Here is a 23,446-nt window from a genome sequence, read left to right on the forward strand (position 1 = left end):
TTTCTAAATTATACAAATGATCTAATTGAATTTGGATAAGATACCTATCATTCCTATCTGTCAATAGTTGGTCCAGATATAATTTGTGTTTGATCCACGATTTACATTGTTCATCACATCACAGCAACACTGTGATAGAAGTCTTCAGCACTTTTAGTGATAGAGAATGTTAGGCCCTCAATCAAATCAATCTGCAAAATGATGAATGTATCATTTTGGCGAGGAGAGTATTCTTAGTTTTCCTAAATAGCCTATATCTGATTATTCACATGAGTTTGTGAGAAAGTTAGATCAATTATTCTATTCTGCTAATATTTGTGTTATTACTTTGCTGAACCCCATGGAGATTCGGGGTAAGAATTGGTCCCCTGCAATTTATGCTGGTTGTAAGAGGTGACCAAATGGATCAGTGGTCAGCCCCTGTTACTAGGTTGATAGCGCGTTCTTTTGCTCTGTTGGCATGGATCGTTGCTCACAATATCAATCACAGGATGTCTGTTCCACTCACTATTATTTACAGGCTGCCGTCATGTAACTTGATTATTGCTGATTTCGGCGCTAAACAAGAAACAAACCTTTGCTAAAACAGCACTTCTGTGTGTGTAAACACTCTTCACTTACTACCTCACTTCTTTATAGTAATACATACATTGACGCGGGTGGTTCAAATCCCAAATTTCTCCAACTATGATCTTTAGCCTCTTAACAACACACCCAAGTTTGAAGGTATCACCTCTGTGGTTAACATCCTCACAAATGTAGATAATGGGCGCAGAAAAAGAATATACTGCATCCTTAGGGATGTACAATAATATTCATTGTACCTACAGTGCATCAAGGCCAGTTATTGCTGTCTTATTTTATCCATCATTCTTGACCTTTGTCCATGCTGTCTACATGATCATTGATTCATTCCAGGCTCTAAAGTAATTATCTATATGCGCAGTACACTTCACTATTTCATTACCTTCATATGACCTGCAAGGACTCTTAAAATTCATTATTGGGAGTCCACTGGACCCACTTCCCACAACCTATCACTGAAGGCACTGGGTCCACATACAGACAGTAATATGACTAGAAGTCTGTTCAAAGCTGCATTTAAACAAACTTATTAGTCTTATACATGTATACACTTGTTGTTGCAGATCCGGAGGACCCGGAGTATCAGCGACAGATGCGGCGGCCGGCAGAGGTGAAGGAGGACGTGAAGCAGATGGAGAACCGCAGCCGAGTCTCCGTTATCCTCAACAGCCAGGCGTTTCGGGAGGAGCTGGAGCAGATTGTGGAGGAGCAGCTTGCCTCAGGGTCGCATCCTGCATCGCTCATTGCCCTGCAACAGATCTCCGACCTTCTCCTCCCTCACACGCGATCTAACTTAGGATCCATGGCCAAAGGGGGTATGTAACACAACCAAGTACTACAGTCATCAAAACAAAAGATCAACTTCATGAGCCCTTTTCCTGAGCCCAAGGGGATCCCTTAGTAAAATGTTGCAGAACATTACAAGATCCCCTGCTTTGATTCAAACACTGCATGACTATACATTCTTACGGACTCTATCTTATCCCGGTATCGGTAAATCTCATAAAATATACCCCTGTCCACTGTTTACTTATGTCTAAGCATGATATTTCATCGCTTGATCGAATACAGTACTCATTGCAGTATGTCACAGCTACTCGTAAATGTACACGTTAACTTTTTTTATAATAGTTTCTGGAGTGTTTTTGAAGTGGAATTACCCCTACCTCCATTTGAAATTGGTTAGAAAAGAACCCATTTGTTTGGACGATGTCCCTTGATCCAGTTATGTCGTATGCATACACTGGTTATGCATAATCCAAAACAGGAGGTGATGTAAACCATATAATCCACACGGATCACACCACAAACTAGTGATAAACTAGATATAATATAGAGTTGCTCGCAGGTACGTTGTTTTCCGAACTCAGTAAAGAAAATCAAATCAACATCGATCAATCCTAATTGATGTGTCAGAACAGTTGAAGAAAGATCAAGAAATATTTTGTGTAAGACATACTTAATAGGTTAGTAAGCGTGCGCCATTACTATCCATTATAAATTAACTATTGCGATAATATAGTGTACCATGCTACTGAACTGATAATTGGACCATTAATCTAAGGCTGTGTAGAGTTGGGTCTCTTGGTGTTGCCATGGCCTGTTTGTTGTGGGTTGTAACCCAGAATCAGGAGTTTGATCCTTGGTATGTCAACACCATGTCATGCCTGTGGGTTATACTTGGGCCTGTTCCACAAAGTGATCTCAATGCTAAGGCGATTGTAACTCCCTTACTTTAACATAGATTTCTGATATTGGCGCTAAGCCTTTTGTAACTCCCATGCTTTGAAAGAGATTCACTATTGCAAAGCTGTGGTATTTCTGCTCTTATTAATCCCTTGTATTGTGTTGCAGCCTCACCAGTCATTCCAGTAAATGATATCCGAGGGGTGGATTCACTGAACTACAGTAAGGGGGAGAAGGTCCTGCGATGTAAGCTGGCATCTTTATACAGACTCGTTGATATGAATGGCTGGACACATGGAATCTACAACCACATTAGCGTATGTATTCCTGTATTCGCTGTGCACAGTTGTTTTACACTTTGTACACTGATTAGATAGAGGATGATATGGTTTTTGTTGCTTAACGCAGCACTCAGCAATATTCAAGCTATATGAAAGACTGTGTACATAATCAGTCGGGACCAGACAAACCAGTGATTAATATCAAGGGCATCGATCCACACAATTGGGATACAATGACATGCATCAACCAAGTCAGCGAGCCTGACCACCTGATCCCATTAGTTGGCTCCAATGAAGACCCATTCTAACCCGGATCTTCACGAGTGGACAATATGTAGGGGTGTCATTGATTGAAACGTTCAACATCATTATATCACGATACATCGATATTAAAAATTAGTAAGTAACTATTTCTGTATTTGTATTGATAAACATTTTCAGACTTGCAATTAATCAACTGTTCCATTAAATATTTAATATATATTGTATTTTCTGCTTTCTTATTCTCCATCTTAACCATGGTAATCTTAACACATGTTAACATTTATGTGGCAGTGAAATATGTATTTTGTATCAATATTCATAAATTAGTTTCAATATTGAAAAATAATTGATAATTTGATATACAATAAAATGCCTAACGATATGTACCATGAACAAGGTTGTTGGGTATATTTGCTCGTCATGCTGAAGACCTCTGTTTGATTTTGTTGCGCTGGTGGCTGAGAACCCTTAGCCACTGTGCAAAGGTGCCCCTTGTTCATTATCCACTGGTTATGAACTTGATTCTGACAAAAGCCTGATTAGCATGCTTGATTAGCGGATCCACACAAATGCTCTTAGGTTCACAAGTTGTAAATTGACTTTATATAATGTAAGATCACTCAGTGAGATGTGTGTTAATTGACGGGGATCAACCGTATATACTCTACATGTTAAATGTAAATCTACACTGGCGCTGGAATCACAGATTTGTTCCGTTCTTAACTCTCGCATTTCTCTGCGCAGGTGCGTGTAAGTCAGGAATCGGAGCATTTCCTGCTCAACCCATTTGGTTTGCTGTACCCTGAGGTGACGGCCTCAACACTCGTCAAGGTAGACATGAAAGGTAATCTCGTAGACCCAGGATCCACGACCTTCGGTGTCAACAAAGCTGGCTTCGTTCTACACTCGGCCATCCACCAGGCCCGCCCGGACATCAAGTGCATCATTCATCTTCACACACCCAATGTTGTTGCAGTAAGTAATCAGTTTTACATGAAGCTGCATTTTATATGCGTGATAAAAGTCATATAGGTCTGTGACAGGTGTCTGCTCTGTGGCAGATTATTTGTGGACCAAAGGTACAATCCTATGGTCATATGATGTTATAATTATCTGGCATTATTACAGCTATGTTTTACATTTGTTACAGGTTTGCAACTAAAATATGAAAATATGATTTTTTCCTAAGTTAAATAATTTGTCAATATACAGAGACCAAAAGTCACATAAATTATCATAGACAATGGTAAAAAGAGGGCCATTATACCATCTGCTACGAACACGAGGGGGATGGAGTGGGCTTCAAATGCCACCTTTTCACTCTAAACATTCTCAAAATTTTGTATCATGTTTTGGTTTCCTGACCAGAAGATACTATTTGTAATTTGGGAAAGTTGGGAACTTTGCAAGAAGAGATATATTGCCTTTTCTGTTATTAGAATCCTGTCGTGGTTCCCCTTTTGCTATCCTTAGTTAATTTTAATTTTTTGGGGATTATGTTTGTGATCATGCTATAATTAAAGGGCCATTGTTAGGTATTATGCCACTGATGTTAAAGTCTGCAATAAGTTCCTAGTCTTTCATTGTCACATGGACATTTCTTGACATTTTTGTATATCAATACAGAACTATCATATCCCTCATTGTTATGACTTGTTTTCAAGGTATCTGCAATGCAGTCTGGATTACTTCCCCTGTCACAGGAGTCCCTTATTTGTGGGAGCATCAGTACTCACGACTACACTGGAATACTGGTAGACCAAGAAGAGCGAGACAAACTTGCTCGCAATCTCGGGCCCACAAATAAGGTTGGTCATCCTCCAGGATCATATATCCATTTGATGTGCCAATATTGACTTTATTATCTGTTCGGAGGCCAAATGTCAGTAAGAATTTCCAAGTGGGAATAAAACTATGCACAGTTGATGTTATAGTTGTTATGACTAATGGGATGGCTTGGTCAGGGTGACCTGTATTCCCTGATAACAGGACCAATAAAGTGAAGTGGGTTAATTTCACATTATTGCTTTGGATACAATATCTCTTAAATTAAGAAAAATAGGAACTTTTAAAAATAACAATATGGAACTAACTTTTTTGTCCCAATTTGCCTGCCAAGGGCGCTTAGTTTTCAATCCTAGATCAATCTCTGGTTTCATATGCTTAGCAATTGGAGACACAGACAAATATATGTTGTATGTACGAGGAAGGGAATAAATTAAGACCAGGTCATAGGGATGGAATGATTGATATGGGTGGGGTCAGAACTGAGTTTGCTCTTAATGTGACTATTTCCGTAGGCGACAAATGTTTCCCTTTTCAATGTGGCCACCTTCCCTGATTGATAGAATAAGTAGTTATCTCTTTAACACCTGCGTGGCTGTTTCAGGTGATGCTGTTACGGAACCATGGAATGGTTGCCTGTGGGGAAACTATGGAGGAGGCGTATCATTACGCATTCAATTTGGTCGCTGCCTGTGATACCCAAGTAAGTTTTGTTTGTATCCCCTTCTGTCCATCCATATTTTGTTTCCGAAACATAACTTGATAACTGTGAAAGATTTTTCAACCAAACTTGGTACATGTATTGATCAAGGGCTGAAGTGGTGCCTTTTGCTATTTGTCATCTTCTGTGACTCATTTTTAACTAATGAAGATATGTAACTGGGTTGGATATTTTGAAAAAATTGATATTGTGTCCTATTGCACAAATCCTTCAGCACAAATGTTAGTTGTCATCAATTCTAATTCCTGAGCACATTTTATCAATGGCTAGTGTCATATATCGAGAACATTAACTTTAGAATAGATTGAATTTATTCTAATTGCCCCTTATATTTGAAGTTACCAATATCACAGCTGTCTTTAATATTGCTATTAAATGCATATTTTACCTTAACATTTTTGCTTATCCTCACTCATATGCCGAGCGATAAGTATGAGTCAGGATAAGTATAAATTATATTTCAAATGTTTCAAAGATATATTTTGCCTGCTATTTGTGTAACTAACCTGGACCTATTGTGTACAGATGAGAGCAGTACCAGCAGGTTTAGACAACCTGATCCTGGTCGATGACGAGACACGGCAAGAGACATTCAGGGTGGCTAGCATGGGTGGAGGTGGGGTGGACATCACTGGACGCAGATGGAAGACAGGAGAGTTGGAGTTTGAGGCCCTCATGAGGCAGTTAGATAATGCAGTAAGTGTTTCTTCATCCTTAATCTGTTTGTAGAGAAAGAGTTGTTTCTTTATCCCTACGTGGGGCAGAGGGACAGTGTTTGCTCATCATGGTGAAGATGGTGTTCAAATCCTGGTTTCCCCCACCCTGGAATTACTGCAGTGCTGAAAGGAATGTAAAGCACTCACTCACTCACTCATGATGTCATGTTCATGGCCTACAATGATAAGGAACAAAAATGTCAAAATTTCAAGAATAATATTCTCTAAAGAAGTTAAAGAACACATGTTTCTTTCAAAGTACTATAGTTATTCTGTTATTCTTTGCTGATTCTTTCATGTTGCTATAGTTAATCTGTCATGCATGCAAACTTCATTTGTAGTATATGATCCTCTTCATCATGATTATGGATAGACATCAGAGGTCCTTTCCACATCACATAAAATAAGGATAGAAATCATAGCTCCTTGACTTAACCCTAATGTTAAAAACAGGCAGGTTTGTGGATCACTGTTCTACAGTACCATAGCAAAGACCCACCCTTAATATTTGATACCCTTTGCTTGTTCCAGGGGTACCGCACGGGCCATGTTTACAAGATGCCTATCCTGAAGCAGGAGAAGAAGGAGAGGTCCAACAGTGATGTGGAGGTTCCCCCAGCCTCCAGCTCCTTCACATATGTGTTTGATGGCGACATCGAACATTCAAAATATGCGTGAGTAAAGCACTTCTTTATACACATCGCAAGCATGGCACTGAGTGTGACATGTTATTACTATTGACACATAGTAAATTTTTGAAATCGTGACCCCAGATCTTTTACCTTGTTGTCTGACTAGGAATGGAATGGGTTGGCATTTGACTTTCTCTATAACAAAATGGCAGCAATCGTAATTGGGTTATAACAAGGGGATCGTAATCAACAGATTTTGTAATTTCAGAATCATTCATATTGCGAAATATGAATGTATGTCTTACAGCTATCTTAAGCTGAGCACATGAAGAACCTCTGCTCTTCATGTTCTACATACATAATTAAGACATTCAGATCCTACCTCATACATGGGACATGAAGAAATAATTCTTGTGTGCATTATTTTCGAGAAAATTGGATTAAAATGCTGACATGTTGCATTACAAGCCAGACTGTCATAGAGTCTGTATGTTTGACTTGTGTGTTTGCTTGAGACCATTGTATGAGTAGCTTCTGCTGTAGTCTTACATACACCTCTGTAGAATTACATGTACTGATGATTGTGGAATGATTTGCTCAGTTTTGACAACTCAGCTGTAATTAACAACATTACTAACATGTTTCTGATTGCAGATTGAAGCATCTTTAGAATGTAAAACCCTTTTTGCTTGAGCCTATTAAACTTATGGTATTTGGAAGGTTTGGTGCAGTTACCCAAGACTTGCTCATATGTTATCTTAGATATTCAGAAATAAAATTGTGGGATATTGATTTCTATCCTGTTGTTTATTAGACCAGAACTTGAACAAGTTTCAGAGGCACTTTACTTATTTTATCAGAAAATATTAACAGTATAGAATAGACAGTATTAGAAAATAAGTGGGGTTTGGTTTCCTTGAGGTTTCTTGCTGTGGTGTCAAACAGACACTCTAAGATAAGTATTTAACATTAGCGCTACAAGGACCCCTTAATATTCATCTCTAGTTACAAACACTGGACAAATAATCACAAGCACGATTTAAGATTTTTGTTTGTTAAAAACAGTGCCAGAGAACTTAGTTTCAGCTTCTTTTGGTCTTGTCTTGTTTATAACTCCAATTTTATTTTGCATTGATTATTGAGCTGGTTCCTTGAGTTCTTGTCACCAAGCTTTCATCTCCCAGTATTACTAACAGTAGATGTTCACAGCCTATCTTTGATTTACTTGTGTTCTGTAACTGCATGTTGAAATATGGCTGGTGTGGTCACTTTGCTAGAGATATTTGTAACCAAGGTAGCAGGACTGATTTCACCAGATTCACTCGATTCGGCAGATGCAGTAGTGATGATATACCTCAATACATGCATGCCCTGTCTAACACTCACTTTATAATACCTCTAGTGACCAGTGATTTCTATCTCCTTTTGACGTGAATAATCAATCAGTAATATTGATTCAGTGATTGTATTGATGATTGTTTGTGGATAGGTAGCCATGGTAACAGTTGAATCTGTCATATAAATATTACATTAATGGTTTCCCTAATGTTCATGTGTAAAAAAATGTTTTAACAGGTAATATAGCAGTCCTTGTATTTCTGTGATATAACATTATTATTTTTATCCCCCCGGCATATAATGCGGGGGGATATAGCGATTAGCCAGCCAGTCTGTCTGTCCGTCCGTCTGTCTGTCCGTAATCATTTCCTTTTCCGGGGCAGAATTCGAAAACCATTCAGTGTATTTGATTGAAACTTGGCAAATCTATCAGGCACATACTGAAGTGGTGCCTTTTGATATTTTGGGATTTTTCTAATTTTTATTTTTTTTAATTTGTATGGAATGAAGTTGGACAAAGACTCAATTGGGGATGGGGTTCGTTTCCGGGGCAGAATTTGAAAACCATTCAGTGTATTTGATCGAAACTTGGCAAATCTATCAGGCACATACTGAAGTGGTGCCTTTTGATATTTTGGGATTTTTCTAATTATTTTTTTTTTTTCAATTTTTATGGAATGAAGTTGGACATAGACTCAATTGGGGATGGGGTTCGTTTCCGGGGCAGAATTTGAAAACTATTCAGTGTATTTGATCGAAACTTGTCAAAGCTATCAGGCACATACTGAAGTGGTGCCTTTTGATACTTTGGGATTTTTCTAATTTTTATTTTTTTAAATTTATATGGAATGAAGTTGGACATAGACTCAATTGGGGATGGGGTTTGTTTCCGGGGCAGAATTTGAAAACCTTTCAGTGTATTTGATCGAAACTTGGCTAAGCTATCAGGCACATACTGAAGTGATGCCTTTTGATATTTATTTTTTTACGAATTTTTATTTTTTACAATTTTTATGGAAAGTAGTTGGACCTAGACTCCATTGGGGAACGGGTTCGTTTCCGGGCCAGAATTCGAAAACCATTCAGTGGGTAAACAATGTATGCTTCTAAAAGAACATTCAACTGTTGACTCATTACATACAGAATTGCACATTTACTAGTGGTTACTTTACAGACAGCTGCCGGGGGGATATGTCATCTTTCTGATGACTCTTGTTAATTTTCATAGGTATATTTTGAAGTAAATTGGTTAAAAATGAAATGGCTATGGACTTTTCTGCAGTTGATTGTATGTGTTAATAATCGTATGTCAGAACTGAGCAAATCTGTTAGTTCATAGATGCATTCCTTGTGAACATGTTAAGGAGTCATCAGTATAAGATGACCAATGGACTAAAACAAAAACTATGTTCTTGGATTTTCTAAATGTATGTTTTCACGTGTATCCTATTCACCAAGAAGGGTCAATGGATATTCATTAGTAGCGCAGAGAGCATACTCCATGTAGTGCAGTCAAACCTGGTTAAATCCCTGCGACCCCAGTAAGTGTATGGAGTTGTCCATAGTTTCAGACAACCCGAGTGCCAACATCAGATACTAATAGCAGTTGTTCAAGATTGGATTTTTTTAATGCTATTATTTTTGTAAAATAAGTGAAACTGGGAGATCTTTGTTATTCAAATTGGGTTTTCCAATTGCAGTAGACTTAGGGCTGAATATTGCCATCTGTGCAGGTCTAGATAAGTCCTTGCAATCGGACCTTTAGGTGCCATCATCGGTATGTGGAGGTGGCTTCACTGTGTTGTTTACATGCATTGGCTAATTGTGTTTCTCTTTTTGTTGGTCAGGTCTCCCTTGAAGTCTGCCTTGGAGAGACAGAAACAGGCCTATAAGGCTGGCTGGCTCACGTCCCCCAACACATACAAGAGACAAGAGCTGGAAGAGATTGGTACAACTAACCCCAAGAAATACACCAAGGTATGTGAAACTGACTTGCTGTTGCTCTTAGATGTCTATAATCGCAAAGATCGGTTGGGAAAATGGGTGATTCAAACCAAAAACCCTTGTGATTCCAGGTTAGAATAGTCTAATGGATCAGGTGGTCAGACTTGGTAAATTAGTTGTTTGCATGTCATCTAACCCGACAGCGTAGATTGTTGCCCATTATAGGACTATAACTGTTGGGTTCTAAACGTTTTTGGAAAGATTATTGTGGCAATAACTGTTGAAAATCAGTGTAGCCACATGACCTGTTTTTGGCTTTATCATTAATAAGTGTGTTTTCCTGTGTATATGTCATAGAAATATATTGTGAGATCAACATTGTCAGCCTTGTCTATATATTGTCATAATATCAATCACTGGTTTGTCGATTATTTGTAAGATGCCATCATATAGCTGTCATTACTGTGTGCAGCTTTAAGCAACAAACAGCTACATATGATGCAAAACCTTTGTCATTGTGTTTCAGTGGGTTCCAGATGGGACAGATTCGCCCTCCAAAACCAGCACCCCTATCAAGGTGGACGGCCCAAACCAGTTTGCACCACAGGGAGAAAACCCAAAAGAATTTAAACTAAAACAGAAACAGGTATGTAAACATGACGTTGATTTGACGACTGCTGTGCAGGCAGTTGGAGATGTTATGACCCTGTTGATTAAAACAAAACACTTTCAACTTTCAACTGCCCCATGAAGATCTGGGATCGAATTGTTCTTAGCCACCCATGCTTGTCAGAAGAAGTGACTCATGGGATCGGGTGGTCAGGCTTGCTGACTTGGTTGATGCATGTCATCGTGTCCCAATTCGATGCTCACGATGTCAATTATTGGAATTGTTCAGTCTCAATTAGGGACAGACCATCGTCATATAACTTGAATATTGCTGACAGCGTTAGAAATTGGCACTAGTCCTATAGTCCTTGCCAAACTGCCCAATGGTAAACGTATCATAAGGGCTAGTAGAAATTTGCCCTTTTTAAGGGTTTTGCTATATGTTATCATTATAAGGACTAGTGGCTGAAAACTGTTAGTTTCTAACCCTGGCTGAGTGTGGCATAAACAAAAAACAAACATTTTATATGCTTTTTATAACATTTCCAGATCCGAAAAGACTACTATGAGGACAAGGTAACAGCCGGACCCCAGTCCAGAGTCTTAGAAGGAATGTCATTTGATGAAGCACAGAAAATGAAAGTGAGTTAGAAGTCATTACTCCACTCTGCTGTGCAAAAATTGTTGTTGATCTATGACAGTGTTCGAAATTAAGCATGAAAGTTAAGGGTCTTTGTCATAACCCTAGTGCTGAATGTTAGAAATTGAGGGGTATCTACTTTCAAATATTACAAGAGCAAACCTCATTGACCTCAGGACCCTCTTAATTTCTAAATTCCAAATTGACTGGGAACAATTTTGTAAATATTGACATACATGTGAAGAAAACATAAAGAAAACAAACTTACACAGTGATTTATGGAACATATGTGCTTTAAGAACTTATGTGTGTTAATAGTATCCAGACAGCCTGTATTGTTGCTCATGCCATCAACCACTAGCACAGCCAGTGAGTTTTGTACAGGTTGCTTAAGTGAAGCTGGAATAATACTTACTGTGTAAAACAACATTGACATATGCATATGGGAGGCCTTGTAAGACTTTCAAGACTCCATTTTGTCATGTTAATTTATGTTTTATGTACCTCTACACTTCAACGTGTTTGGATATTTGAATTCATGTACAAATTCCTGCTCCTGTTTGTCCACAGCAGGATGGGAACCTAAGCAATGCCTCGGACCACGTGATCGTTGTTGGAGCAGCATCTAAGGGCATAATCCAGCGCGACCACCAGCACAATGCTGTCGTGTACAGGTCATACTACGCAGCCAACCCCTTCGAGAACATGACAGAGAAGGAGCTGGAGGAATACCAGAAGGGGCTCAACAAGCAGGAAGGTAGCGTAGCTTGATGACTGAAATACCTGCTTATGGAATTGCCCCATTTAGCTTCTACTAGTCTGAGACTTCTGACAATCAGGAAGGACAAGTTACTTTCTCCCAAACTCTAATGATCTTCCATAAAATGTGATGAGTTTACAGAAACAATGAGGTGTGGACTCGTTGGACCTGGTCAATGTTTTTACTGTGTGGGCTAGGTTAAATATATATTCAATCTTTACCTGGCTTTTATGATATACTAGCCCTAATAGTAATTGCCTATAAGGATTTATACACTTAAACTTTATTTCCAAAAGCCTCCGAAGTATCTTTAGCACCAAGCAAATCCACTAAGTCTGTGAGACTGTTTGAAGAATGAATAGTTGTAGAATGGGTAGTGTGTCATGAATTTATAGTTTGCTGTCATTGGTGCAACTGTAGCACTGTATCAGCCTTCAAAATTCACTCTACTCTGCTATCCCGAGTTGGGATGAGGATTAGTAAGAATCCAATGATGGTAGTCCTCAAAGACTAGTAGCATTTGAGAGCTATTATTCTGAACCAGTTCCCACTGCTTCAGTTTTGCTTCTAATAAGAACTGAATAAAACCGACAGAAAATGTAAAGATGGTAAACAATTTTGTCTCATTCAAGTACTTGTTAACTAACATTTCCAATAGTCCTCTGGTCTAAGGCAGCTGTATATACCTCACTCACTCCAACTTTCACCATGCATAGGGACTGATGGTAATCCATGTTTCTGTGCAGGTGAGGACCTAAGTCCAGGTCCTGATGGCCGCCTCATCTCCTCAGAAGAGCGTATGCAACAGCTCAACTCCACATCTGCAGAAGGTGGGATATGTGTTCAGTATTTGCCTTGTCCCAAGAGTGTAGTGTTCCCGTGTTCTGTTGTTCTGTAGCTGTAGATGTTGTGGTGTGCCACTGTCGACACACCAGAAACTATGCATGTCACAAATCCTACAGGATCCTGTGTCTTGGGATTTAAGCTCATGAGAGCATTTCATAATTGCAAAATAGTATTAACTTTATCTTCCTTAATTCAAATATAAATTTGCTGGTTAAAAGATTATGAGTATCAAGTGAAATTATAGCAAAAGAAACAGTGTAAAAATGTAGGCTTCCATAAATTCTTTTAAAGAGAATAATCTATATTCATTTTGAAACCGATATGGATAGAAATAAAAGAAACACTTTTATAATCTCTAGCGTATCCTGTAATGTTTGTAAACAGTTTGACAGGTCGTTTTGTTTGTAGTACTCTATAGTAACTCCTCTATCCAACTCCTGCATGTCAAGACCTATACATACATTAGACTAGTTGTCAGGAAATGTTCATTCCTTTAGGTCATTTGTAATTCCTGATCCAACTTTCATGATTTGAGAAGAGATTTTGTAGTGTACAGAGTACTATGTTGATGTTGGTGTCAGTTTGTTGATAACTCCTATCGTACCTGCTTAGTGGTGAAGGATCATTGTAATTGGTACTTACTTATTCAATAACTTCTTATATCTTTATTGTGGTATGATTCTATGACATCCTTAAAATGTATCAAAAATGTTTAAGATTGAGCAAAATCGGTAGTGTTTGACATGTTTTGGTGCATATTTGTAAATAGTTCTTATATTACATGCTATATACTATCATATCAGTAATTCTTGAACCAAAAGGTAGCCCAGTGGTTGGTGTTCGACTCCACACACTGTTGTAGTGAGTGACCTCGCTGATCGTATGTCGGTTGTCCCACAGCAGCATTGATCGTGGGCAAACACTGGCTTCTTTGGTCCTGATTATATTTTATGGATAGCTGAGATATAATGTTGCAGAGGGTGACATAAAGCAATATTTATTCAGTTGTCGCTACTGATTGATGGCTGTGATATGCTGCAAGCAGCAGTATGCCCTATTTTACCCTCAGTTAAGACCCTAAGTAACTGCAGATGTACACAAGCAGTATCTGATACTAGGAGCTGGCAGTTCTAACATTGAAGCTTACTAAGCTGTACTGTGTTGGTGTGTGCACCCTGTTCTACTCTATAGTGTGTGTGTTGTTCTGTGCACGGAGCCTTGTTGTTTCATGTAGAGTCGGGCATTGCGCCACTGCCTGAGGAAACTAACCTTGATGAGAGTGTGAATGGCCAGCCAGAGTCGCTGCCATCCAACAATGAATCAGGTATGTACAGAGATCTAGCCGCCGCAGCTGCTGCTCGAGGGATTGGTGCTGTTTCTGTGCTTGCTGGATGCTTCAACAATGCTCTGACAATATACGCTGCCACATTTCAGTTGTATCACATTCAGGGTTAGACAATCCCCGATTTCTCAGTTCAAGTCCATAATTCAAATTTATGATTTATGCACCTTGTGACACATCCATCCATCAGCCCATCCATCCATCAACCCATCCACCCATCAACCCATCCACCTATCACTATGGAAAACAATATATTTTAAGTCCTTAGGATTTCTTGTCTTTGATGGTTGTCTAATAAATAATATAGTGACCTTTTCTTCTGAGTATTAATATAGTATATGGTATACTAATGAAAATATTTTTTTCCCTGGACTTAAACAAGAGGTCTCAAGCTGTCATAAGTTTGATAAAATGTTTCCTAAAGTCTGCAGGATTGGATGACAGGTCCTGTGAATGAAATAGGCCGAATGTTAAAATTAAAAAATTCAGGGAGCCCCAAAAGTCCAATAATATGGCATCAAACCTAAAGGACCACGGACCCCTTATACTTTTGAACACTTGCATCTTTTCATGATCCAATAATATACCATCCTGTATCTATACCTAACTTACCATATACAAATACTCAGAGATCAATATTAATCTCCCAAGGTCTTCAATCCAATTTATTATTAGAAATTATGGAGCAAAATTAAGCCTTTTCATCATCCCTGTGTTACCCATCTTCCATTCACAATTATGGTTGGAACATTTTATTCCCCCTCTCCGTCTCTTACTTACATCACCCGTGACTGACCGTGGCGGCTATTACTTGAAGCAGTATATTTCAGCAGCATGGTGAAGCATCCACTTTATTGTCAGACGATGAGCTGACGGTCTTCCGATACTAATTTATGTTCATTGATATAGCAATGCTTGTAGAACACTTGTAGTCTACTATGTCTATGAAAGTAAATGGCAACCCCTCTGGGTTGGACGTCTGTGCATGATTTCCTTCTATTTCTCTGCTTTGCTCTTTGTAATTTTACTCTACTTATTTCTCACTTTTGAAACATGTAGGTTATCATATATTTTTTTATATTGAAAATGTCATAAGTATTAGGTATAGGTGTCTTAATACCTTACTGTAAATATGTAGTTTAGGTGCATGACTGTTAGAGTTGTTTACAGACACCCAGTGAGTATTCCAGGCAGAATAGCTCCCCAGTACCCTGTATTAGTGGAAAGAACTGACTAGTGAAGAATGGATGGTTACAATGTGTGACCTAATGATAGTATTGTCATTAGGGGAGTTCAATGTTACTGGTATACCAGTATATTGCAAGATGTCCTTCAGCAATACACATATCGCAATACCACCATTGTGTAGCAATATTTCCAATACAGTTACAGAAGAATTAATATATTATCATATAAATTATATCTACTATCTTGAAACATTTAGATTGACTTGAATATTGCTTACGTAGCCTAAAAGAACAGTCACTGATCATTCATGCATATTATCCATCAACTCTAGTACCACCAGTTCCACCCAAAAAGGGGAGACCTGGAGGTGGGCTTCTGGCGGGCGATTACCTGTATCCCCCTCAGCATGGCCAATCAGGTGACAGACTGTGTGTCATGTGACTTGTGGGCCGGGTACCGTGGCAACATTGATACTGACAACTGTACTATTTGTCATAAACCCTGTACTTGGAACTCACAGATGCGATGTAAAACTTTAACACTCTCACTCATAGAGCATATAATTAATTATATATGGGTGTTTAATATATGCTGTGTTAGAACAGACAGGTGTTCATTAACACATAATTGTAAATAAATAATAAGTTACTTATTAGGTATATGGTCATTTTCTCTAAAACATATACTCACAAAAAGTAGTTTGTATGTACTAACATGACAATATTATCATTATAATCTGTAATGCAGCAATCTAACACATAAGGCTATGTCTGATTTCTCGCTGATTAAAACTTTAGTCAAGTAAAGGCTTCAGCACCGTCTTCCTGTAAGTGTAGCCTTTTAATAAGCTTTAATGAATAAAAACAAACATAAGGTCCATCAGATGGCCTCAATGAGTGCTGTGGGAATCCATAGGGGTTTTCGAGCTCCCATTGCTTCTTGTAAGAGCTGACATACATTGACTGGTTGTGATCTGACTAAGTATGTGGGAACATATCACAACTTGTGTCAATGCTGCCAAACATGTCCAGTGTGCCGTTCCACAAAACAATCTTAGCACTATGATGTCATAAGTGTATGTTAATGTACAGGAGGTATGATCATCTTGGCACTAAGATCGTGTTATGGAACAGGGCCCTGGACATAAGTATTAACCCATGTTAATATTTCACTCTTACTTTATAGATAGAAGCATGGAATAATATATCTGTAAAAATATCAGTCCCAGCATAAAATTTAAAGAAATATACACTATTTAAGAAAAACTGTTCAAATAATGTTTTCATGAACATTTCTGCTCAGCTTGTGAAATGGCTGCTGAGCTATGTTGTCCAATGTACATGTACATATAGCAAGATATGAGCACAGAGCAGTGGGAATGTAGAGCAGCCTTAGAAATTCACACTAGTCTTCTAGCCTGAGTCTACTAATTTGTGCCAAGGACAGGTAAATATGCAATGATGGTAGTTCTCATAGACTAGTAGCATTTGAGAGCTGTCATTCTGAACCAGTTCTCAAAGCTTCAATGTTGCTACAAATTGGAACTGAAAAAACTTACAAAAAATTTAAATATAGTAAATAATTTTGTTTTGTTCAAGCAGTTAGCAAGACTCAGAGGACTAGTGAAGTAAAGTTTCCACTGATCCTCTGGTCTACGCTTAAATATAATGAATGAACGGCTGTAGAGAAGTGTATTCCACTCAATAGAAGTTAGAAGTTAAGGACCAATCGATTCTTTCATGTTACTATCGTTAATCTGCCATGGCTCTGGTTGTTCCTTAACTTCTTTTTAGTAGTATATGAAAACTGAACAGAATATTTCAAAAGAAGAAATCCACCAAGTTGGTGTCGGTTACATCCTCCTGTCTTTTAGTTGAAACCTCTAACATGGGCACTGTTGCATGTCACATTGGTAGTGTGTAGTGTGCATGTTGTTGCATGCTTGGCACGTGTATTCTTGCATGTTCACAGATGAAAAACGTACTACTCAGGTTAAAAGGTCGGAGTCTGAGCGACAACCTATGAGAAGTCCTGAGAGTGAGTTTCACATCACATGACTTGGCATTTTAAACAGCACTTACCTGGAACTGGGGAATGCTTATATTAACCTCAGTCTACTTTCCATTCTCAATTACATGAAGCCTCCAAATTTGGATGAACATGACAAACATGCGATTTTCATATATTTGTTTTGTGATCTGATGTTAGTTTAATATGCATTCACTCTTCATAACCTATATTTTTATTCACGTTATTTACGCAAACACTTTAAAAATATTTTCCCTTTCGCTGTAAATTATTTAAATACTGCTCACTCAACGTAATACACATTTTCCTCACATATGCCTCTCCCTATGGTATTTGCCATGGTTATCCTGTCTCCCCATCTTCAGTTCTGCAAAGTTGATGGTCACTTATCAGCATTGCACAACAGAGAAACTTGGAGAATATGTGTGACATTGGCTTCCCTTCTACTAGTGATTTTGTTTATCTTGCTCTACTACTTTGTTAAGCTTTTGTTTGTGTCCTAGCTGTGCATTTTGTCTTTTCCTTGTTAGTGATTCGAGAACTTGAGAAGAAGAATCTGGAGCGATCAAAATCTGACAAACAGCCTCGAGGTGAGACGGTGTATATTTGTAGATTCATATTCTCTTCTGAACATGACTCTTTCCTTTCTATGTATAGATGTGAAATTAGACAAAATTACTTTTTGTCGACTGTATAGGAACATGCCTTGATTGACTGAACAGACAGGTGGTTTGCGTTCCCAGAAGTGAGAACAGAACAGGTGACCTAGGCTCATTGTAGAAGGTGACTGTGCTTATAGTGTTTGGGCGGGGGGTAGGCTCGTCGTTGAAGTGTTTCGTCATGATGAGGATGTTGGTATGATTCTCCATAGACAAAGTGTGGGAATCCCATTTCAGTTGTCCCAAGTCGTGATGTGGTCAGAATATTGCAGTTGCCCACTGTTTTGTCCCATCCAAGTCTCTTAATTGCATGCTGCTTTAAAGTAGCTACTTTAAAATTGATGATAATTCCTTACAACAATACCCCCAACTCGATTATTTATTCTGTGCTGCAGTGGATTGAGAAGTAAAAAATTATTTGTGCTATCACCGTAAAATATATTTGATTAGTTTAGAACTGCTGAATGCTGCATTGAATTATATTAATTGTCTTTGCATTCATTAGCTTTGCTGTTTATGATGTTCTTTTACAGAATGATATAACTTGAACTCTTGTATGTGCATTTCTTGATACCCAGCATGGTCTGAAATCCCATAGAGCTTAATGTACATTTAAGATCATTGTCATCCTCATCTGCAACACTTGAGCAAGTCTGTAAATCTAAGTCTCTCCTGGGAGTAAGTTTTAAACATAATGTCTTCATAGGATAGCTTTTCCAGCGTGACTTGTGTTTGTGAGAAGTTATTCTGACTAAAATGTTTGTGTTAAAAGATGGTGGTGAAAGTGAGAAACCAAGCTCCCCTGCCAAGTCGGACACACTGAGGTCGACAGACAGTGCCAGCGGAGGTGACACACTAGAGGAACGCAGTAGCAAGGAGGTAGGGTTCACAGTCAATATTTGTGTAGATGTAGAAACTAATCAGTAAAATACTGAAGACATCGGCTTAATCATGGATTTTGCCTATTTTAATTGAGTAATATTTTATCGAAGTTTGAGCCCAGGGCAGACAAAAACTTGATATAAAGATTGAATATCCCAAATTTAATAAAACAATACTCACAAATGGAACGAGAGAGCAACACTTTAACATAGGCATGATTTCCTATTTCAAATTGAAAATTATGAACTAAGAACATGTTCAAAATAAGACGATTGTAATTCCCATACTTTATCAAAGACATATGACTGTATGATTGCTATGTGGTACGGGGCCCTGGTTGTATGATGATATTTTTGACAGACATTAAAGAATGAAAAGTATTTGTATGATCACCACCCTTGTTCCTACTTAACCATTCCCTTTTAGTCAGAACATATTCATAAGGTTACATATGGTCCAGATGATAATGAGGGTACCTCCTTAAATATCCAACAACTCCCCAAGATAATTGTGGAAGTGTTAGACATGGCTCCATGTTGAAGTAAGCTAGGATGCTCAAAATATTTTCATGATACTATTGGAACATTTTTGTGTGGAACTTTCACAGCACTATTGCAGTTGTCTAAATGCCAACAAATGTTGCCCCCTCAAGATTACCAGTAGAGTATTGCAGAGCTCAGATCAGATGTGTATTTGTGTAGAATACACAAACTAAATCACCATAACCACGTTAATATTGAGTTTCTTGTTTACTAATACACATGAAGAAATTTGATAACCCGATAGTATAACAACACTGTGTATCATTGCCCAATGTAGTTTTCTCAGCTTGCGTACACTCTACTGCAGTGAATAATGCACAGATGTGCAAAATCTCGCTTATTGTAACTTAGATATGTATCACTGTTAAAAGGTTAGGAGAGCTGTGACTCAACTTGTTGCAGCTCACAAACACATTAGAAGTTAATTAGCTGTTTGGGAGTTACCTGAACCGTATGGAAGTAACATTATTACAGAGCCTATAAGACTGGACCCAAGAGAGTAAATATATTTTAAATACATAAAGAAGACTATGAATGCCCAGTGTGAATAAGCGAATACATACTCAATGGCTCAAAATGTTATTTGGATCCCTGGTATTGACTGTAAATGTGCATATCCTTTGCAGGGCTCCCCAACCAAGGAACAGCCTTCTCCCAAGAAGGAGAAAAAGAAGAAGAAGTTTCGCATGCCATCCTTCTCCAAGAAGAAGAACAAGGAGAGCAAGGAAAGTGCAATCTGAGCGTTCCCCGATCAATGATGTCATCGGCAGCAAACTATGTTCTCACTAGCTACACGACTCACTCCATCTTCCCCTTTCAGGGGCGCTTTGAGCAGTCCGTCTGCCACTTGAACATTTGCTTTGTTGGGGACATGCTGCAGCGTTGATCGGAGGAGGAGGAGGCGGCGAAACTTTGTTTCATTTAGCTTTTATACACGAAAGAGAGAAGGAAGGGAGGCAACTCTTGGTTTATTGCTTGTTACTGTCGTAGTCACAGTCTATGCATTTTCTCGCCACTCATTTCATCCTTGTACCAATGAGAGAAGACTGCAAGATCAGTGCTGCCATTTGTGACATTTGAGGCCATGTGTCCAGCTTACCATGTACCCTGCTAGGTTAGTGAACGAGGAGGAGGAGGAGCTTGGACATCTGGCTGGTTTTATCACCGTCATTTTTACGACAATATTGTCCAGGAGGCTACATTACAGATAATTGTTGTCATGGAAATTGTGCTTCCTGAGGGATAATTAGACAGTTTTTCTTCTGTTGTTATTTTGCATTTTAGTCACTTTTAATCATATGTTTCTTGAAATATATATTAGCACATGTATCACAATATTGCATTTATGTGCAACTGTTTCATGTTCATCCAACAAGTATTCGTACCATCATTCAGATACTGGCTCCTCCAACAATAGTGCTGTCCTTCCTGACTGCTCTCATCTCATGGAGACAGCTGTTCCAACAAGGCAGAGTCTGTTTGAGTGTGCTGCACTGATAGTGTCACTGCCCTCTTGATGTAGTATTACCATGGCAACTCCCAGACATCTGCCCTGTCCTATACAAAAGCATTACACCACATATTGCAGTGTTTTACAGCTATCTAGTTCTGTCGTAGTGGAGGTTGCATAGACTAGGGGCAGATAACTCTTTGCTTCCACTTCATTGATTTCATGTCACAGTTTGCTGCTGAAAACATTTGAATAACCTAATAAGTATATTCAGGGGACCTCGCTTTCTATTTACAAACTTTAGAAACATTTCATGTTACCACAATATTTGATGAATTGGAAACCATGTCAAGACTTGCTTGAGAATTTCACCGATGTTTGTTGATACGTTTTGGACTTGGGTAGCAGAGCATGAAATGTCAGGGATTGGGGATTTTGGTGTCAGGGGAGGTTACTCTGCTGTTTCCGTTCTGGATGTGTGTATCGATGTCAACAGTCCTGTGTAACTTATATACCAGATATGGATCCGTACGTGACCTTGCTGTGAGGCTTGACACGAAGACGTGTACAATTTTGTATTGTTTGTGATGTGTACAGTTGTGTCTCCACTCCTGTAAGGCTGTGTTTCCTTTCTCTCTCTCGACATTGTTGCTGGATGCTTGATGTTGGTACCATTGGGGCTGGGCATCTACCTTCCGCAAATAAGGCCACAGGACAAGTTGCATAACATTGAGGATAAATTATGCAAACCACTGACGTTGATATATCATTTAAGATTTGGAACAGATGGGGGAAAAACGAAGTTCAAAAGAATATATTTGAGAAAGGTGTATAACCAGCTCTAATAATAAATTGGATATAGCATCATCTGAGCATAAAATTGGTTGGTTCTAATGTGAGTTGCCCAGCTATGACAGTATCCTGTTCTATAATAGGCTTGCAGTTGTCAGCCTATTTCTCTTTGTGTTAGTTGTAGTTCTCATTTGTAAATAAGTGTAAAATCATACATCAACAAGTGACCAGAATTGCTTTTTAACCTTGTTTTGTACCCATGCATGAGCTGATAAATCGTAGAAATTACCATGGTGACATAGCTTAGTAGAATCTTATGTACATTTGATTGTATAATTGAAAGAGATATGATGGCCTTACTTAACCATGGAATTGAGGCTTTTTCTATTTTATGATTGTCAAGTTTTAAGCATCATTTGTGTTTTTATAATTCTGTTACGTCCATATTCTAGAGTTAGCGGCATGGTTGTGTTTCAACCAGCTCGGGGCAGAAATATTAAACCTGTAAATAACTTGGTGCCAACCCTAGTGAGCATAGTGCTAGATGTTCCACTAGAGTCCGTTTAGCTGCCTGTGGCAAGGTGTCGCTAGGACGAGGTGGAAGGGTTGATGTTTTATGCTGCTAGGAGTAGGTATCGGAGGAATCACTTGAAGACTGTACAGTGTAAATTTGACCAATCATGTAAGCTTTTGTTTTGTTATGAATGCCATTTTGTTTTCCTGGCAAGTGTTATGTAGCAGCGATGGAAGCAATCGGTTGTAAACCGCTTCCTGTCCTAAATGAAGAGTTCTCTCCCTTTACAGGTATTCACTTGTGGCCCTCTGTTCGCAATTTGAAATACTTTTCTATCATTTCATTCACAATTGTGAACTGGCAATGATAGGGAAACATTCCCAACAACGTTGTCATGGGCGTTTTGTCATGGCAAGATGTGAACAGAGGCTGTGAGAGGTAGCTGGCTAAAGGGAAGTCACAAAGCTTGCTGAGAAGGCACGAGCTGAATGATATAGTTAGTCTTCACATGAAAAATACAAGCAACCGTTGATCAGTTTATGTGAATTGTTAAAATGTCATGAATATATCCTGCCTGTGCCCTCCCCTGGTATTTAAGCGACTGTTCGTATGCTGATCAGAATGCTTTGTTGACTTTAGATGGTGCAATTTTTACATGAGAAATGTTTTAGGAACAATTTTAAGTATTTTATTTGCTGACACTAAGTGGTTGTGAAGTTTACCAGTGGATACTGTGTTCAAGTAGGATTACATGCTTTTTACAATTCTAGTTGTTTCTCAACAATAATAACCAATACTTATTGTGTAGTTCACCTGTTGCGACACATTGCTTCTTAGTGACTGTTCCTAGACCGTTTCCTCTGCCACGGTCACAGATGCTGATGACACAAGACGCTAGTGTCTGTCCACTCATCTTTTTGTTATGAACAGCTTGTAGTAACCCTGTACTGCTGTGGCAATAAACATGGTAAAAGTGACTCCTTGGGTCATGTGATTTTGTCAGACTTCGGATACTGATGAAGAATGCTGTTGGTCGAAAGTATGGATAAAATGTGAGAGTGAATATTATGAAGCACTAATTACAAAGAAAGCACATTATATGTGTGTGTGTGTGTTTCTGTTGTTTAACGCTTCACTCAGCAATATTCCAGGTATATGATAACGGCCTGGAAAACATTAAATCTGGACCAGACAATTGAGTGAATGAAGTCACTAAGAGCACCCAATTGTCCTCTTCCGACA

General features: G+C 38.6%; 1 protein-coding gene across 11 annotated transcripts in view; it reads left to right on the forward strand.

Moving 5' to 3' along the window:
• LOC124138494 (protein hu-li tai shao-like) overlaps window positions 1-23,181 on the forward strand; it is a 56,219-nt gene extending 33,038 nt beyond the window's left edge. For 4 of the 11 annotated variants that reach the window (XM_048391752.1, XM_048391753.1, XM_048391754.1 and 1 more), the window contains exons 3-19: window positions 1,149-1,400; window positions 2,440-2,588; window positions 3,561-3,791; window positions 4,481-4,624; window positions 5,206-5,304; window positions 5,848-6,018; window positions 6,570-6,712; window positions 9,856-9,985; window positions 10,479-10,598; window positions 11,111-11,203; window positions 11,772-11,958; window positions 12,708-12,791; window positions 14,042-14,131; window positions 15,669-15,755; window positions 17,896-17,955; window positions 18,797-18,903; window positions 20,075-23,181. In XM_048391752.1, coding sequence (XP_048247709.1) covers window positions 1,149-1,400; window positions 2,440-2,588; window positions 3,561-3,791; window positions 4,481-4,624; window positions 5,206-5,304; window positions 5,848-6,018; window positions 6,570-6,712; window positions 9,856-9,985; window positions 10,479-10,598; window positions 11,111-11,203; window positions 11,772-11,958; window positions 12,708-12,791; window positions 14,042-14,131; window positions 15,669-15,755; window positions 17,896-17,955; window positions 18,797-18,903; window positions 20,075-20,188 — 2,261 coding nt within the window. In that variant the 3' untranslated portion in view covers window positions 20,189-23,181. Of the gene's footprint in view, window positions 1-1,148; window positions 1,401-2,439; window positions 2,589-3,560; window positions 3,792-4,480; window positions 4,625-5,205; window positions 5,305-5,847; window positions 6,019-6,569; window positions 6,713-9,855; window positions 9,986-10,478; window positions 10,599-11,110; window positions 11,204-11,771; window positions 11,959-12,707; window positions 12,792-14,041; window positions 14,132-15,668; window positions 15,756-17,308; window positions 17,375-17,895; window positions 17,956-18,796; window positions 18,904-20,074 lie in introns of all 11 variants that reach the window. The other 7 variants (XM_046505168.2, XM_048391756.1, XM_046505172.2 and 4 more) reach the window with 7 other exon arrangements.
• Window positions 23,182-23,446: the final 265 nt, after the last annotated feature.

This window comes from Haliotis rufescens, unplaced genomic scaffold (genome assembly GCF_023055435.1).
Source record: "Haliotis rufescens isolate VD_foot unplaced genomic scaffold, xgHalRufe1.0.p SCAF_97, whole genome shotgun sequence".
In the NCBI taxonomy this organism is placed as follows: domain Eukaryota; kingdom Metazoa; phylum Mollusca; class Gastropoda; order Lepetellida; family Haliotidae; genus Haliotis; species Haliotis rufescens.